The sequence below is a fragment of the Lampetra planeri genome, chromosome 75 (genome assembly GCF_965212315.1).
Source record: "Lampetra planeri chromosome 75, kcLamPlan1.2.h2, whole genome shotgun sequence".
In the NCBI taxonomy this organism is placed as follows: Eukaryota; Metazoa; Chordata; class Hyperoartia; order Petromyzontiformes; family Petromyzontidae; genus Lampetra; species Lampetra planeri.
In genome coordinates, this window is record NC_136180.1 from 1,470,193 (window position 1) to 1,489,174 (window position 18,982).

The 18,982-nt window shown below is 44.6% G+C and overlaps 1 protein-coding gene across 1 annotated transcript in view; it reads left to right on the forward strand.

Moving 5' to 3' along the window:
- Positions 1-14,576, forward strand: part of LOC144737935 (uncharacterized) — a 28,526-nt gene extending 13,950 nt beyond the window's left edge. Inside the window, exons 4-5 of the mRNA XM_078620832.1 lie at positions 626-820; positions 13,662-14,576. Of these exons, the coding sequence (XP_078476958.1) occupies positions 626-820; positions 13,662-13,790 (324 nt within the window). The 3' untranslated portion in view covers positions 13,791-14,576. The remainder of the gene's footprint in view (positions 1-625; positions 821-13,661) is intronic.
- The last annotated feature ends 4,406 nt before the right edge of the window (positions 14,577-18,982 follow it).

The window sequence follows — 18,982 nt, forward strand, 5'->3', positions numbered from 1 at the left end:
ATGTCACGTGCTACTTTAACCTCTAGGAATCAGGATTGCAAATCGCTGTTTACTGGACTGCCCGAATAGCTTCTTGATTGGCTCCATCTTGTGCAAAATGCGGGCTGCTAGGGGTTCTTGGTGGACAAGGTGAATTGAGATCAAACATCCCCCAGTGCTCAGAGTTCTGCAATTGGCTACCAAGTCCCTGGTTTTGCATGTCAGTCAAAATACGTCTGTTAACGCAAGGGGATTTTTTATTGCTGCGAGGTGCGCAATGTAAAAGAATATACATTCAAATTTTACCGATGTTTTATAAGCGTTAAAAATAATAAGTCTGGCAACTGATATAGTTGCGTCAATGTTTTACTTGTAAAAAATCTAAAAAATATTAAGTTGTCGATTTTAATCCCAAATCCTTAATAAAATCTAGGGATGAAATACGTTTTCTTTTTTACACAATTCAACGTTACTTCCCAACAGACGTTGTGAATGGCTCAATCTGAATTTAACAGCAGATTGCCAATAGAGCTCTTCCGCATAGTTTTCGGGAGAGTGTGATGCCAGCCTACTGGTACGAATAAACAAACACTAACGTGCATCAATTAATAACATTGCTAAACGTGTAATAAATATTGTTCCACAGATATTATTTCGTAGCAATCAATCTGTCACACCCTGCAACCCACTTTTCTGCTACGTGGTTTTCTCTGGGAACCTGAGCAGTGGAAATGGTTCCATCGCTCTGATTTCAGTCCCAGTGAACGCGAGTGGAATGTACCTCTGTTTTCTGGAAACAAGCACAGCTGATCATCATCATGGCATGGTTTACAACTTGACGGTAAGCTCTAAAGGTAATGTCACTAAGCTTGAGCTATAATGAAACTCACTGTAATAAAACTACACACGCTGTGGTTTAAGTTTCCAACTATTTTTTATGATGCATCGATTAATATATCTTAACATCACGAAACATTAAGATTATTTGTGTGTGCAAGAATCGATTGTTTACCTGCATGTGTGTGATCTATGTATTCAGCTCACTTTTCCCTGGAGATACTAGAGACCGCTATATTCCCCAAATGTAAATAAAATTGATTCCTGAATGAAAATCGCGAACCTTTGAATCACAACAACACATCACACTATTACTCTTCATCATCACCATTGTATTTCTCTCTCCCAACGTTATCTCAATTGCACTGCAAAATCTCAAATTCGCTCGGGCGGCTTGGCACCCAGAGTGAGCAGCTCACAATCAGAAGGTCCCAAGTTGAAATCCTTGGTTGGGGGGATGAACTCAGCCATCATCCTTGAAAGGGTTGGCTAAATGAGTAGCACTTTTAACTTATATGCTATGTATTTCACGGTGGCGAGATGTTATCTTCGTCGCCTGGTATACAGGAGGTCGGAGGTTCAATCCTGACCCTGACACCTGCTGCTGTATATTTGGAGTTTGCTTCTCTCTCACCCTCCGTAGTTGCCTACATTTATCTCCTAATCCTCCACATATTAATCAACATCACGTGTTTAAATAATTTAGCTGCTATACGTTTCCACGTGATGAGCCCCTTTATTAAGCTATCATTTGTGGCCAAGTCACTTCTGAAAAGAATAGCTACATAGCTTAGTGGGGCCTGACCTGATAAAAAAAAGTTTAGTTTTCATATCCCCGTCAACTCAGGAAGGTTCGTTAATTTCTCTGCATGACATGGGCTCAGAATAGGTGGCACGTGGTTCCAGCACCACAATATTCACATGCCTGGAGATCAAATCATGGCCAAATACAGAAATACCATTGACTGCGTACTTTTTAACTCTTGATGGAAAAATCTGCCAAATCTTAGAGCATACTGTAGCCTGGAGTTTGATACAGACCACCGCTAAATTATCGTAACAATAGGTCCTAAACAGCGCCTATGCTATTATATAAATTAAAAAAAATCTTCAACATCAACTGATTCGTAACTCTTTAAAAATGAGCAACTAACAAACTAGGATCCAGTTTCTTCTCGACTCTGTAAAACAACAGTGCAAAGACTCGCCGCTCTGAAACTCCTGGCAATTATTAGGAAGGAATTAAGTGACGATGCACTGTGCTTAATTGAGAAAAGTAATAAAGCAAAACGCAAAACACGACTACAAGTCTCCACGAAAAACTTCACGAGGACCCGAGGGCAAAGCAAGACTCAGATCTGGGACGGCCGCCAAGGTGGGCAAGATGAGAAATCTGCAGCGACACGGGAGCGGTGACTCTCCGATGGGTAACAAAGCGAGCCATTCCCTTTAACTCACTTTGGGCATCTGTGGCCGGAGCCTACCGCAATGCGTTCCTACCACACTTACGAATGCGAAGTGGCCACCTGGGTCAGTGAGGTGAATAGCTTGCTGGGGGGGCAGGAGGGGTAAAGTGGGCGATGCACATGGCGGTTCTTTGCCCTCGCGTCTGTTCACCATTTGCCCTTGTAGAGAGCCGGGGATGATGACCTCACCATCGAACGAAGACAGTCGTATGCATTCATGTATGTGGAACTTCTTTTGCACCGTACATTTCCAACCGTGCTAATCGGAGGTGCGGGAGGAGGTCAAACCGCATCGCACGGCGCTTTCAGATGCTGCTGCTGCTCCTTTTGTGGGGCCTCTCCGGAACGCAGTCCCTCTCCTCCCTCTCCTCCCACCTTTGTTTATGAAACGTCTGCGCGATCTAGCCCACAACAGCTTAATAATATAATATTGGTCGCGGAAGCCTACGACGTGTTGAATCAAAGTAATACCGTGCACATGCAAATGGGTAGATTGTTTAAAGCTTGCCGATGCACATTTGTCCTTGAAAGTGTTTAATCAGCAGTACGGATCCTGTACTGGTATCTTCCAGGACAAAACACTACTTGCGATTTTGCAATTAACACTTTTTTGCTCTGGCGTGTACCTCAAACGTTTGTACACCACTTTTATACATTTCATTTTTTTCACAATTCGGTAAGCCCCTAATAGCAACATATAATTTTGCTGAAGCTTCGTTCATGTAGGATAATATTTACAAGGGTCGTCGTGTTACAGACAGGCAGAACGGGCTTATGCATTACTCCCTTCAACGTCAGTTGGAGAAATTTTAATCTAAACTAAATAAAAAAAAGGCCCACTGTGTTACGTAATATATATGCCAACCAAAGAGCAACAGTTAGATTAGAGTATGGGGAGACGCAAGAATTTGACATTGGGAAAGGAGTAAGACAGGGCTGTATACTGTCTCCTTACCTATTCAATTTTTACAATGAGCGTATTATGTGAGAGACAGGCCTGGATTCTATTGAAGCAGGTGTGACGATTAGAGACAGAAGAATAAACAACTTAAGAGATGCTGATGATACCACCCTACCATAATATAGCAAAGCTAAAATTATGACCCTTGGTAAATATTAAAGAAGCTATTGAGGAGGCTGAGCTGTGCCTCAATCTCCAAAAGACAAAGATTATGGCAATAGAACAAGTAAACTCATTTAGTCTGGAAAATGCATCAATAAAAGTTGCAAAGAACTTTGTATTCCTGTGCTCCTTGACTGCTAAAGACTGAAAATTTAGCCACGAGATCAGTAGGCGGTCAGTTCTCAGTAAAATAGCCATGTCACAGCTCAATAAGATATGGAGAGACAAGGGCATTACCATAAGCACCAAGAAGAGGCTTGTCAAAGCTCTGATATTTCCTGTTGCCATATATGGATGTGAGTTTAAGCGAGCGAAAGAGGATCAGCGCATTTGAGATGTGGTGCTGGAGAAGAATGCTACATAAACTAAAGGCTGCCAAAATATCACACATATATCCATCCTGAGAGAGATCGGTCCCGCTCTTCCACTCGAGGCCTTTTTCATGAAGCATAAATTAATTTACTTTGGACACGTTATGAGGACCTCTGGACTAGAGGAATCAGTCTTGTTCGGGAATGGAGAAGGTAGCAGGGTCAGAGGTCGACCTCAGAGATGGATGGACGACATCAAGAACACCACTGGCCTTACACTAACCAAGCTACGAGAGGCAGTGACAGACAGGTTTTGATGGGGGAGTCTGGTCGTGGATGTCACCAGAGGTCGATTTCGACCTGATGGCACAGGGTGAAGACGTGAAGGCCCACTGAGCTATATAGCTCTTTTTTCAGAAGCGATTTGGCTACAAATGATAGCTCAACAAAGTGGCTCATCACGTAGAAATGTATAGCCGCCAAATACTCTAAATGCGTTTATGTTGATTCTAAATGTAGAGGGAAAAATCTGAAGGACCCAGAAAAAAATCCACGCGACCACAGGGAGAGAAACACACAAACTCCAAATATACAGCAGGCGTCAGTCGAGATCGAACCCACGACCCCCTTTATACCAGGCGGTATATTTAACATCTCCTAGCCACCATCAATCGCGGTGTCCCTTTCTCTGCAACAGGTACCGCTGCTACGACATGTGCAGTGACATGGCCGGTGCCATCACCTGTGCCATCGACGGTTTCACCTTCGCGCGTCAAAGCGTCCCTCGCCATAACGGCATGGTCTCTAATCTTCCTTCTGGTGCTGATGGTGCTTCTCTACCGGTGCCACCACCGCTACCACAGCAGGAATTGGTGTTGTTGGAGGAAAATGAGAAGTAATTTCAGCCGTGGTGGTGATGGTATTGATGATAGTGGTGGTGGTGGTGGTAGAAGGAAGGGAGACTCGGGAGGAATGCAGCACCCTGTTGGAGAGACTCGTCCCTTGGATGAAATGGAGACGAGTGAGGTGCGTGAAATCTATCGATCTCATTCTTTTGAAGACTCTATTTTTCTTCTTCTTGGTTCTTTCGGTAAAGTCACGTAGAAGGGAAGTAATAAAATAATAAAAATAAAACATAATAAAACAATTCTCACGACGTTTCGGCCACAACGCAAGCAGCCGTCCTCAGGCGAAGAATGAGAACATTATCAAGCTAGGAGCTTATATAGGTGTAGCGAGGAGGAGCGCCTTAACAAAAGAATGTGCATATGAAGAGGAATTTAGCATACCAATGGGCAATGAGTAGGAGGTGGGCGGAGGGGTTTCAAAGTCCCATTATGCCCATGCATTATGCAGGATCAACAGCACCACGGGGGGGCGCAAGGAACAGCGTTAATAAAGGAAAGGAATGTTAATGATATGTAGCTGCATTTACCAAACAACCACGTAGAAAACCAAAGTAAAAACTACATAAAAAACTAAAATATAAACTGATACTATACTCTACAATAAGCTGAATTACTAACAACAAATAATAAATTACAATTGTACGTCGTAAGAAGTATATAATATACTTCTATCTAAACTTTATTCTCTTAGCATATACAGTACTATATACTGCCATAGATAAACCCAACATAAAATTATATACTGTATTGCTGTAAACCACCCTATTCTTTATACATTTTAATATAACACTATGTATTATTCAACTCACCCTAATGTGTATCGAAATGGTTTATTACGTCCTTCCAATGATTGCTAAGCCTGAATCCATCTTCTCGGTTAAAATTGTCTCTGTGTTTGTATATGTGGATCGCCTCATGAACGAATCTCTCATGATAGCCAGATGGCTTGCAGAGAACCTCCGTCTTGGAGAAGTCAATGTCATGTGAGCCCACTGAGTTGTAACAGTGGTCTGCCACGGCTGAGGTGTTTGTCCTACCGTGTTTTAGATCAGCTTTATGATCACGAATGCGGTCTGAGACGTGTCGTTTGGTTTCCCCAATGTAACTGCTACCACAGAGGCAACTTAGTTTGTAGACGCCAGGGTACTGTATGTCTGGAATCACATCTTTTACAGACGGTACCAGATCACGGATTTTATGTACTGTGTTGAATCGGACCTGGATCTTGTGTTTAATCAGGATTTTGGAGATCTTTTTTGTGACCCCAGCAATGTAGGGTAAGGTGATGGTCTTGAAAGGCTCCTCAACAGGATCTTTCTTGATGGTTGGAGTGATGGCTTTGCGGATTGTGTAGTCGGAGTAACCATTAGCCTTAAGAGCTTGGCGTACGTGTTTGAGTTCACTGGAAATGTGTTCATGGTCGGAGATGCATTGGGCTCTATGATATAGAGTCTTGATGAGGGAATTCTTCTGGGATGGATGGTGTTGGGAATCCGGTTTTAGATAAGCATCCGTGTGGGTGGCTTTCCTGTAGACAGAGTGGCTCATTGAACCATCAGGTCTCCTTTTGATTAGGACATCCAAAAAGGGTAGCTTGCCATCATTTTCGACTTCCATGGTGAATCTGATGGCTGGGTGTATGGAATTGATGTGGCCGAGAAATTGGTCTAGAGCAGGCCGGCCATGTGGCCAGATGACAAAAGTGTCGTCTACGTACCTCTTCCATAAGGTCGGGCGTAGAGTGGCAGTCTGGATGGCGTCCGTCTCAAATTTCTCCATGAAGATGTTGGCTACAACCGGAGATAGGGGGGAGCCCATTGGGGTGCCCTCAATTTGCTTGTAGAAGGTTCCATTCCAGGTGAAGTATGTATTGGTTAAGCAGTGTCTCACCAGGGGGGGTACCCCAGCATTTAGTCCTTGATGAACCAAGTCTTCAATGATTGCGATGGTGTCAGGCACAGGCACCTTGGTGAACAAGGAAACCACATCAAAACTGACAAGCAGGTCGTCTGGGGACAGGGCAATCCCCTTGATTGTCGATACCAGGTCAGTAGAGTTTAGTACTGCAGAGGTGGTTTTTCCAGTGAAAGGCCGTAGGATTTCGGACAAAAAACGAGCCAGTTTGTAAGTGGGGGAGTTGATAGTAGAGACAATGGGACGAAGAGGTGTATCTTCTTTATGTATCTTTGGCAAGCCGTAAAATCTTGGTGGCCTGGCTGCAGAAGGTTTCAACGAGAACTGTTTGGTCTGATCAATTAATGCGGTTGAAGCAGAAATTATGTTGTTGGTTTTGGAGACAAGGCTGTTGGTGGGGTCTCTTTTTATTTTTGTATAGCTGCCATCGTTGAGTAGTTCTTGAATTTTGTTGTTGTATTCTATTTTGTCCATGATGACAGTGGCATTGCCTTTGTCGGCTGAGAGGATGACAATGTCATCCCTCTTTTTTAATTGAGCTAATTCAAAACGCTCATCTTTGCTGATGTTGCTAGCTGGCATCTTAGCGTTTTTGAGGGTTACAGAGATTTCAGATCTTGCTACGTCTGCAGCGATGTGACTCAAGCCCTTGAGAGCTACATCTACTCCAGCAATTATATCATTAACTGGTATGTGTCTAGGTGTGACTGCAAAGTTTAGTCCTTTAGCTAAAACGGATTTCAAACCTTCAGAAATAGGACTGTTACTGCGATTAATTACGACTTTGTTAACATCTAGCTTTTCAATGTGTGGGTCCGGTTTCTTGTTTGAGAGGCGGTTGAATTTGGAAATCAAGTTGTCCTTACATTTAGTCGACATAGCGGCAGCTGAAGAGGCAGTCATTTTTTCCACGTGTTCCCAATCCGATGTGGACATTGTTGCACTCAAAGATAAGTGTGATTTGTAGAGTGTCTTGTCTAACTGATCTAGTTCGGTGCGCGTAAGTCTGATTTTCTCTGAGATAAGAGCTAAGCTAGTTCTAGACAGAATTCGTTTCGCATTAGAAGAAGTTACAGCAGCAGATGTTAGTGTAAATGCGTTTGGTATTACCTTAGAGTCGCGGCATCTCTTCAGAAAGGTGAGAGACTCGATTAGCTGAGCCTTCTTATCCCGGAGCTTGTTGAAGGATCTCAAAGTTATGTGGAAACCCTCCCCGTAGAGGCGGTTAAATTTCGATTTAAAGCTTTCGTGACTGCAGGGATTCATCTTCTTGGTTCTTTCGGTAAAGTCACGTAGAAGGGAAGTAATAAAATAATAAAAATAAAACATAATAAAACAATTCTCACGACGTTTCGGCCACAACGCAAGCAGCCGTCCTCAGGCGAAGAATGAGAACATTATCAAGCTAGGAGCTTATATAGGTGTAGCGAGGAGGAGCGCCTTAACAAAAGAATGTGCATATGAAGAGGAATTTAGCATACCAATGGGCAATGAGTAGGAGGTGGGCGGAGGGGTTTCAAAGTCCCATTATGCCCATGCATTATGCAGGATCAACAGCACCACGGGGGGGCGCAAGGAACAGCGTTAATAAAGGAAAGGAATGTTAATGATATGTAGCTGCATTTACCAAACAACCACGTAGAAAACCAAAGTAAAAACTACATAAAAAAACTAAAATATAAACTGATACTTACTATACTCTACAATAAGCTGAATTACTAACAACAAATAATAAATTACAATTGTACGTCGTAAGAAGTATATAATATACTTCTATCTAAACTTTATTCTCTTAGCATATACAGTACTATATACTGCCATAGATAAACCCAACATTAAATTATATACTGTATTGCTGTAAACCACCCTATACTTTATACATTTTAATATAACACTATGTATTATTCAACTCACCCTAATGTGTATCGAAATGGTTTATTACGTCCTTCCAATGATTGTTAAGCCTGAATCCATCTTCTCGGTTAAAATTGTCTCTGTGTTTGTATATGTGGATCGCCTCATGAACGAATCTCTCATGATAGCCAGATGGCTTGCAGAGAACCTCCGTCTTGGAGAAGTCAATGTCATGTGAGCCCACTGAGTTGTAACAGTGGTCTGCCACGGCTGAGGTGTTTGTCCTACCGTGTTTTAGATCAGCTTTATGTTCACGAATGCGGTCTGAGACGTGTCGTTTGGTTTCCCCAATGTAACTGCTACCACAGAGGCAACTTAGTTTGTAGACGCCAGGGTACTGTATGTCTGGAATCACATATTTTACAGACGGTACCAGATCACGGATTTTATGTACTGTGTTGAATCGGACCTGGATCTTGTGTTTAATCAGGATTTTGGAGATCTTTTTTGTGACCCCAGCAATGTAGGGTAAGGTGATGGTCTTGAAAGGCTCCTCAACAGGATCTTTCTTGATGGTTGGAGTGATGGCTTTGCGGATTGTGTAGTCGGAGTAACCATTAGCCTTAAGAGCTTGGCGTACGTGTTTGAGTTCACTGGAAATGTGTTCATGGTCGGAGATGCATTGGGCTCTATGATATAGAGTCTTGATGAGGGAATTCTTCTGGGATGGATGGTGGTGGGAATCCGGTTTTAGATAAGCATCCGTGTGGGTGGCTTTCCTGTAGACAGAGTGGCTCATTGAACCATCAGGTCTCCTTTTGATTAGGACATCCAAAAAGGGTAGCTTGCCATCATTTTCGACTTCCATGGTGAATCTGATGGCTGGGTGTATGGAATTGATGTAGCAAGATCTGAAATCTCTGTAACCCTCAAAAACGCTAAGATGCCAGCTAGCAACATCAGCAAAGATGAGCGTTTTGAATTAGCTCAATTAAAAAAGAGGGATGACATTGTCATCCTCTCAGCCGACAAAGGCAATGCCACTGTCATCATGGACAAAATAGAATACAACAACAAAATTCAAGAACTACTCAACGATGGCAGCTATACAAAAATAAAAAGAGACCCCACCAACAGCCTTGTCTCCAAAACCAACAACATCATTTCTGCTTCAACCGCATTAATTGATCAGACCAAACAGTTCTCATTGAATCCTTCTGCAGCCAGGCCACCAAGATTGTACGGCTTGCCAAAGATACATAAAGAAGATACACCTCTTCGTCCCATTGTCTCTACTATCAACTTCCCCACTTACAAACTGGCTCGTTTTTTGTCCGAAATCCTACGGCCTTTCACTGGAAAAACCACCTCTGCAGTACTAAACTCTACTGACCTGGTATCGACAATCAAGGGGATTGCCCTGTCCCCAGACGACCTGCTTGTCAGTTTTGATGTGGTTTCCTTGTTCACCAAGGTGCCTGTGCCTGACACCATCGCAATCATTGAAGACTTGGTTCATCAAGGACTAAATGCTGGGGTACCCCCCCTGGTGAGACACTGCTTAACCAATACATACTTCACCTGGAATGGAACCTTCTACAAGCAAATTGAGGGCACCCCAATGGGCTCCCCCCTATCTCCGGTTGTAGCCAACATCTTCATGGAGAAATTTGAGACGGACGCCATCCAGACTGCCACTCTACGCCCGACCTTATGGAAGAGGTACGTAGACGACACTTTTGTCATCTGGCCACATGGCCGGCCTGCTCTAGACCAATTTCTCGGCCACATCAATTCCATACACCCAGCCATCAGATTCACCATGGAAGTCGAAAATGATGGCAAGCTACCCTTTTTGGATGTCCTAATCAAAAGGAGACCTGATGGTTCAATGAGCCACTCTGTCTACAGGAAAGCCACCCACACGAATGCTTATCTAAAACCGGATTCCCACCACCATCCATCCCAGAAGAATTCCCTCATCAAGACTCTATATCATAGAGCCCAATGCATCTCCGACCATGAACACATTTCCAGTGAACTCAAACACGTACGCCAAGCTCTTAAGGCTAATGGTTACTCCGACTACACAATCCGCAAAGCCATCACTCCAACCATCAAGAAAGATCCTGTTGAGGAGCCTTTCAAGACCATCACCTTACCCTACATTGCTGGGGTCACAAAAAAGATCTCCAAAATCCTGATTAAACACAAGATCCAGGTCCGATTCAACACAGTACATAAAATCCGTGATCTGGTACCGTCTGTTAAAGATGTGATTCCAGACATACAGTACCCTGGCGTCTACAAACTAAGTTGCCTCTGTGGTAGCAGTTACATTGGGGAAACCAAACGACACGTCTCAGACCGCATTCGTGAACATAAAGCTGACCTAAAACACGGTAGGACAAACACCTCAGCCGTGGCAGACCACTGTTACAACTCAGTGGGCTCACATGACATTGACTTCTCCAAGACGGAGGTTCTCTGCAAGCCATCTGGCTATCATGAGAGATTCGTTCATGAGGCGATCCACATATACAAACACAGAGACAATTTTAACCGAGAAGATGGATTCAGGCTTAACAATCATTGGAAGGACGTAATAAACCATTTCGATACACATTAGGGTGAGTTGAATAATACATAGTGTTATATTAAAATGTATAAAGTATAGGGTGGTTTACAGCAATACAGTATATAATTTAATGTTGGGTTTATCTATGGCAGTATATAGTACTGTATATGCTAAGAGAATAAAGTTTAGATAGAAGTATATTATATACTTCTTACGACGTACAATTGTAATTTATTATTTGTTGTTAGTAATTCAGCTTATTGTAGAGTATAGTAAGTATCAGTTTATATTTTAGTTTTTTATGTAGTTTTACTTTGGTTTTCTACGTGGTTGTTTGGTAAATGCAGCTACATATCATTAACATTCCTTTCCTTTATTAACGCTGTTCCTTGCGCCCCCCCGTGGTGCTGTTGATCCTGCATAATGCATGGGGGCATAATGGGACTTTGAAACCCCTCCGCCCACCTCCTACTCATTGCCCATTGGTATGCTAAATTCCTCTTCATATGCACATTCTTTTGTTAAGGCGCTCCTCCTCGCTACACCTATATAAGCTCCTAGCTTGATAATGTTCTCATTCTTCGCCTGAGGACGGCTGCTTGTGTTGTGGCCGAAACGTCGTGAGAATTGTTTTATTATGTTTTATTTTTATTATTTTATTACTTCCCTTCTACGTGACTTTACCGAAAGAACCAAGAAGATGAATCCCTGCAGTCACGAAAGCTTTAAATCGAAATCTATTTTTCTTCTTCTGCAAAATTCTGGCTATCACCTGATGAAGCTGGTTGTTGATGTTATCACCAGCGAAACATCACGGTACTTGAATTGTAAATGTTGTGGCGTGACTTTCCAACACACCGGTGTGCTGAGGTAGTAACTAATTGGCACGTTTTGTTGACATGACAATCCTTAATATTTGGCTGTCAGATCGTGGCGGTTTTAATGACATTTATATTTAATCGATCTAACCCACAAATGTTTTATTATTGATAATATTGGTCGCGAAAACTAATTTCTTGAGAACTGCTTTTTGTATTTAGTTTGTTGTCCTTCCCTAGCACCTCCGATAAGCACGGTTGGCTATGTACTGTGTGAAAGACGTTCAACAGCCATAAATGCATAAACTCAATACTGCACATAGACGTAACACTGCCCATAGACTCAACGATTCCCATACACTCAACACTGCCCATGGAGTCAACTCTGCACCGCGGCAGCATCCTGCATCACATTGGAACCGTGTAGTTTGCTGTGCTGCCCTCTGCTGCCCTATGTGAATGAGTGGGTCAGTGAGTGGGTGAGTGAGTGGGTGGATGAATAGATGAGTGAGTGTGTAAGTGGTTGGGTGAGTGAGTGGGAGGGTAAGTGAGTGAGTTGTAGTGACCTACAGTGTGGTGAACATTGGGTGAGACAGTCAGTTTCTGGTAGACTATAGGTGGGGGGGGATCAACAAAGTGAGTCTTAGAGGCAACTATGACCATGTTCGTAGCTGGGAAAAGTGTTAAGGAGATGAGTGAGCGAGTGATTGGAATACATCAGTGAGCGCTGGATGATCAATAAACCTAGAAGCTGCTTTACTCTAAATTGTTAATGAGTGAGGCGGGTAAATGAACGGCTGACTGGGTGAATAAGTGTGGGTGAGTGAGTGACTGGGTGAATGAATGGGTGAGTCATTGTGTGAGTGGCTGAGCGAATGAGTAAATGGCTGACTCAGTGACTGGCAGTGCGAATGACTGGCTAGCTAGTTGAGTGAGGGAGTGATTGAAGTAAATCAGCGAATGCTGGATCATGAATCAACCAGACTACTGCTTTACTCTGAATTGTATGGGTGAATAAGTGGGTGAATGAGCTAATAAGTGACTGGGTGAATGAATAAATGCAGCGTGATTAAGTACAAAAGTGAATTAGTTAATGGGGAAATTGTTAAGTGCCTGGCTGTACGAATGACTGGCTGAGTGAGTGAGCGAGTGACTTGAGTAAATCACTGAGTGCTGCATAATTGGTCACCCCGACTGCTACTCCCATCTGAATTATACTGGGTGGAGCAGTGAGGTAGCAACTGGCAGCTCCTGCTGCTGCTGCTCCACCACTCGAGATACGGTGAAGCAGCAGCAAGATTCCATCTTCGGCCGAATTACTCCGTGTTGTGTGGCTGCCTAATATTGGAAGGAAGAGCATTCCAGACGGCCGCAGAAGCATATCTGAAAGCGTCCGATGCAGTTACGTCTTTATACGATAGAAAGCCAAAATCCACTGCATAGATGACCGGAGTCTGCTCCTTAAGGAAATTACCGAGCTATTGTGGTTCATTTGTGAGAAGCACTTTGTTTGTGTAATGAGTGCGACCTTATAATGTAGTTATGTGGCAACTGGAAGACAATGCAGCTCAGCGAGCACTGGAAAGACACGGTCGAATCTTGCAGTACCCATTACACTAGGAATTCAGCGACCCGAGGTCTATTACAGCTCACGGCCAACACGATTATTTGACCCTTAGATAGACTCAGTCTCAAATGAGTACCTGGTGTGGTGCATCAAAACATGGCCATTGTAGAGACAATGGCGATTGGGCGTGGTGTTGGCTACCCACCTTTTGTGTGCCTTCCCGGCTTTCACAGGTGCTGCTTGCAAAGAGTACTTGCCCTTACAATCTGTATATAGGCGATATCGAGGATCTTTGTCTTTGGACAGATCGTGTACGCAAGCCTTCAAATGGAGCATCTACTGCCTTGCACGCAGCCTCGCCGACCTCTCGGAGAAGACGTCACGGTGTACGTGACCATTGCGGCATTCAGTGGGGAGAACGAACTTCCAGACTGAAGGGAGTCACGAGAATAAACAACAACAGCAGCAGTTGGACAATGCCTTAACCACCAAACTGAACTTTTATTTTACCAGATGAGACCCCACTGAACTATATAGATAGCTCTTTTGCAGAAGCGACCTGGCCACAAATGACAACTCAACGAAGTGGCTTATTAAGTGGAAATATATTGCAGCCAAACTAAGCGCATGTTTATGAATGTGGGGGGGAAAAACAGAGGACTCGGAGAAAAATCCATCTGACCACGCTGAGAACATGCACACTCCAAATATACAGCAGGCGTCAGTGTCGAGATCGAACCCACGACCTCCTGTAAACCACGTGAGTTTGTTAATATCTCCTAACCACCACGGCAGGAAGAAGAACGACAATCTGCTGTCTACCGTCTGTCAAGAGACTGGCCAGGGGAGGCTCTCCTCCCCCATGCGGCCTGTTATGCACCATACTTTAAAGCTGTTCAACACCGGGTTTGGTGGAAGACTGGGAGGTGTCCACCACTGATGTTCGAATGTCATCAGCGATAGCCTCTGGACTGTGTGTGTATGTAGGGAGCGGTAGTGTAGTGGTTAGTGCGCTGCGCTATGAACCTGGCCACCCGGTTTTGATTCCTGATCACAGCCAATACCTGTAACGATTAATCTGAACCGGTCCTGGGCCTTCCCTAGGTCGACTCAGCCTCAAAACGAGTACAACGCCACCTCGGGAGACACAAGCTGCCGAACGTGGTGCTAGCCACCCACCCCATTGTGTACCGCGTGTGCTTTCATTAGGTGCTCGTTAACAGCAATAAAATAAAACAAATCACGACGTTCGATCGCAACACAAGCGATCTTCATCAGGTGGGACAACCACAGCAAGAAAATGCTGAAGTAATTTATTCAGAACGTAAACTTTACAATTTGGCCTCCAGAATAAACCCCCCCCTCATAGAAGATGTGAGTTAACCGGTTAAAACCGGTTATGAACAACTAAACACTGCGCTTTGCAGGTCGGAGGGTGAAAGTGGAAGAGGTCGCAGTAGCTCAGCCCGTGACGCCAGCAGACACTGAGCGAGGTCCCTCAGCCACTCTGTGAAACGTCTCAGGCACAAAGCTGCTGCTGCAGCTGCTGCTACAGCTGCTGCTGAAGCACGGCGACTCTCTACGCAGTCAGCACGCCACGGGCTTTAGGTGAGAAGGGTGCACGTGCTAAGACTCCTCAAACATAACCAGACAATTCTAACTTAGTGTAAAGGAGAGCCGACACAAGGTTGCAGGGGGTTCGTCTTATATTCCTTTTCTCCCATCTGTAATAAAGGACTCGATCACTGGGTCTGTCTCCGTTGTCCTTTATTTGGGTTCTTTACACTTGTCCCACACGGCCCTCGCTCAGAGCCTCCCCGCTTGGCAGCTCCACAGCTGCCTTAGCTCCCGTAGCCTTCTCGCTCCTGCAGCTCTGCTGCAGGTCCCCTGTGCAGTCCTCCGGCTGCTCTCACTGCAGCTCCACCGCTGCTCCTCGTTCCTCCGTGCTCGGTCACCGCTGGCCGACGGTGCCGAGTCTTACTCTGTGTGTGTGGCGATCTCGCCACTCTCCAACCTCCGCCCTGCGTGGCCTCACTCTATCTCTATCTCCAACACTCCCCCGTCTCTTCCGGTATCTCTCCCTTAAGACCTCACCCCTCTCTCACACGTGACCTAACTCCTCCCTCCCGTGACGTCATATCCGGGAGGCCGTTTACGCCCGCATTACACATCCACACCTGCCCCCAGCCGTCCCAATCTCGTTACAGGAAAGATTTCCTCTTTCCGCCCGTTCTCTCCCTTATATCTCCTCGCTTTCTCCTCCCCCTTCTCCTGTCACCGTCCCACTCCCCCTCCTATTGGTGGGAATCCTTCCCCTGACACCCCTACAATAGACAGATAAAGTCACGTAGGTAAAAAATAAAATAAATTCAAAATGAAAACAACTAAATTAAATCACTAATTAAATTTAGTTGTTTTTATTTTTATTTATTTAATTTTTTACCTACGTGACTTTACAAAAAAAAAACAAAGAGTATGGATCCTTGCAGTCACGAAAACTTCAAATCTAGAATAGACACAGATACTTATATATATATTTTCATATATGGATAGGCAGTGTATGGGAGTGAAGGAGGCCAATTGTCTGCTTGTGTATCGGTTTTGACAGGGGGATTGGCGTGAAGAGGGAGATGGTCTCACGCCCCGACCGTCAAAACGACTCCTCGACTCTCCTCGCGTTCACATCGATCAAGCGGCTTGAGTCACGGTAACGCAATGGATAACTCCTTGATTTGTCATTAAACCCCTCGATTGGTTTAATAACGTTGTGCACTTACCAACGTAATGGAACGTCTGTCACTGCGAATTGTTGATTGTGATAGCGGATGCGGGGAGAATGGGAAATTGTCGTGTCGGTGGGGGCCAAGTCGATTCTGGGAATCAACAACGAATGGCCTCGTTCTCTCTCACAAGCGTTCATCATATTCATCATATACAGATGGAGAAAGTTGTTTATATATAATTATCATTTCACATCTGGAAGACTTCATTGAAAACAACATTTCGTGTGGATTTTCTGTCGTCGTATTAAACATTTCTGTTGCTTGGGGAGCGATTTAGAGCTCAAAGTTTTAAATGAACTCGGCCCCTCAGACGGAGCCTGAATCGACGTTGGGCAACGATTGGCGAAGCTTTCCTCCAGCAGTGGACTGAGCTTAGCTGCTGCTGGTGGTGATGAATGGGAAGCGGTGGTGTAACAGTTAGCGCGCTGCGATACGAATCCCGTGACCCAGTGACGATTATCTGAGCATCCCCTAGGTCGACTCAGCCACAAATGAGACCCTCGTGTAGCAGTGTACAAACATCGCCACGAGGAAGACAAAGGCGGCCGGGCGTGGCGCTGGCGACCCACCCCGTCGCATGCCGTGCCGGCCTGCATAGCTGCTCGCTACGAACATCACTCGCCCCAACAGTCTGTTAGAGGCTGCACGGGAGGGGCATCTTTGGTGACGGTGAAGTCCACGGCTGGCGAGTGAGGAGCCCTGCAGAGGGCGAGGTAGCAGCGCGTCGTGGTTCTTCACCTCACGGAGTCGCCGTCTCGGCACCCCCGTGCAGTCGTGGCCGTGAGTGCCGCGCCGAGCTGGGGCCACGGCGCTCTCTGTGGGCGGCGTCGTCTTCGTGACGGGTGCCACCACCCGTGCCTTGCCGTTTGGCCATACTTCACCGCGCTGGTCGTGGATTAGTGTATTGTAAAGTACGGCAAAATAAGTTGATTATTTATGTTCAGCAGTCAGTGCGGTGGTGATGGTGATGTTGTGTCTAAGCTGCGTGCAGGGCCGGGTTAGCCCAGAGGCTCGTGAGGCCCTCTCGCGTTACGATGGCATCACTCACGCACGACTTTGCTACGGCTATGATGTCAACTTGTTTTGTTTGTTTGAAGAAATGGAGATTAATTTACCTGGAGTCGAATAAATGTGTTCATTTTAACATCGGCAAATACATATATTTGACCAGTTCGTTTTTTCCTGTATGTAATGCATACTTAGGCTGTAACTCCCTATCAGCTAGAGCCCCCTCGTAACTTCATTTCGGCCCTGCCTGTGTGAGTTGTCTAATCCACGTGTTCCTCGCTGTGATCCCACGCATGCATCTCTCCATGTTATCATCATGGTATATCCACTCCTGGATGGAGATAAACGTTAGGATGGCGTCTCTACCCTGCAAATACAATCTAATCCACGTGTTTACGTCTTTAAATTTAATAATAATCATGATCTATCCACTGGAGGATGGAGATCAATGTGATGAATCTACCCTGTGTGTGTTCTCTACTCTACGTGTTCCTGTCTGTCTCTCAGTGTAATTTTTTATGTTAATGTTTCCACGTTTTTTTGCGTCCTTTTCAGCTTGTCAGAGAATACTGTTCCCAATACCTCATATATATTATAACAAACTTAAATAGGAAAATATCACCTGTTTAATTTAGAATGAATTGCATTTCACTCGATATTATTTTTCACACACTGTCCTGCTGATTTTTATTGTTTGATTGTTTAATACCTAGCGTTATTAGAATATTTGCTTTGGAGTACATTGCCTTTATAATTCCAATGTACATCGAGTTCCTCAGACTAAAAAGACAAATGTGTATAATATTTTGTCTGAGTTTGCTTTCCATACTGATTGAACCACGGGTTAGGAACACTGGCTTAGGGCATGTGACCTAACGAAATGGCCACGGTAACATCAATCAAGGGATGTCACAGGGGATCATCGTGAAGGTGACTGGGCCCAGCAACAGCTCGTTCACCACTTGTTGGGGAGGTTGGCGGTTTGATTCCAGCAGGCCGTCCTGGTCATAACTGCGGTTGTATGCAATATTACTCTCCCGTCTGATTCAGAGTGGACATCAGAGATCCCCTGACGTAATTAGAACCGAGTGAGCCATTGTTTGCCAGTGTCATGCTCCAAATTTGAACAATTATCTGTAAGTGTCTTTTATAATAAAAAATAATGTGTTTAGGACAGTGTATTATCGGTTATCATCATTATTATAATATCATTATTATTAGTATCGTTATTGTTATTATACGTTGAACTTTACCAGTGGGCAGGTGTAGTGGCAGCCAACCAGGATAAGTGTTCTCACAATAATGTTCCACCAAGCACCAATGATGACATGTATCTCGTGTAATTCGAGAAGAATTAAATAGAAGTCAGGGCATTTCAATGGCTTTACCACAATAAAAGGTAAATTTGTAGCTCTGCAATTAATTGCGAATGAACCTCCATGATAGGGAAATATTCAGAGCCCAGCTTGGGTGCAATGTTCACAAACTCTTCCATGTTGGCCAGATGTCCTGGAAGAGGTGGAAGTAGCCACACTTTACTCCACAGCACGCGACTTGCTGATAGACTGTGGTCCACCTATTTATACTGCTGATATGTGAACCCACTATTTCACCTAGTAAATGGAATAGAACCGTGACCCTTGGATTGCAAGTCTAGCGTGCGAACCATTGCACCACAACAGTAGCATTCTGACAGCAACTTCATTTCCCCAATGTAGCTGCGATGAACTGGCAGCAGGCAGTGACGTGGCCCATCAGTAGCGGCCTTGTTAGAGGATTGCAGATTGAGCCGGGCGGCCGCCAATCATTACAGCTGCAGTGCTTATCAACCACAAA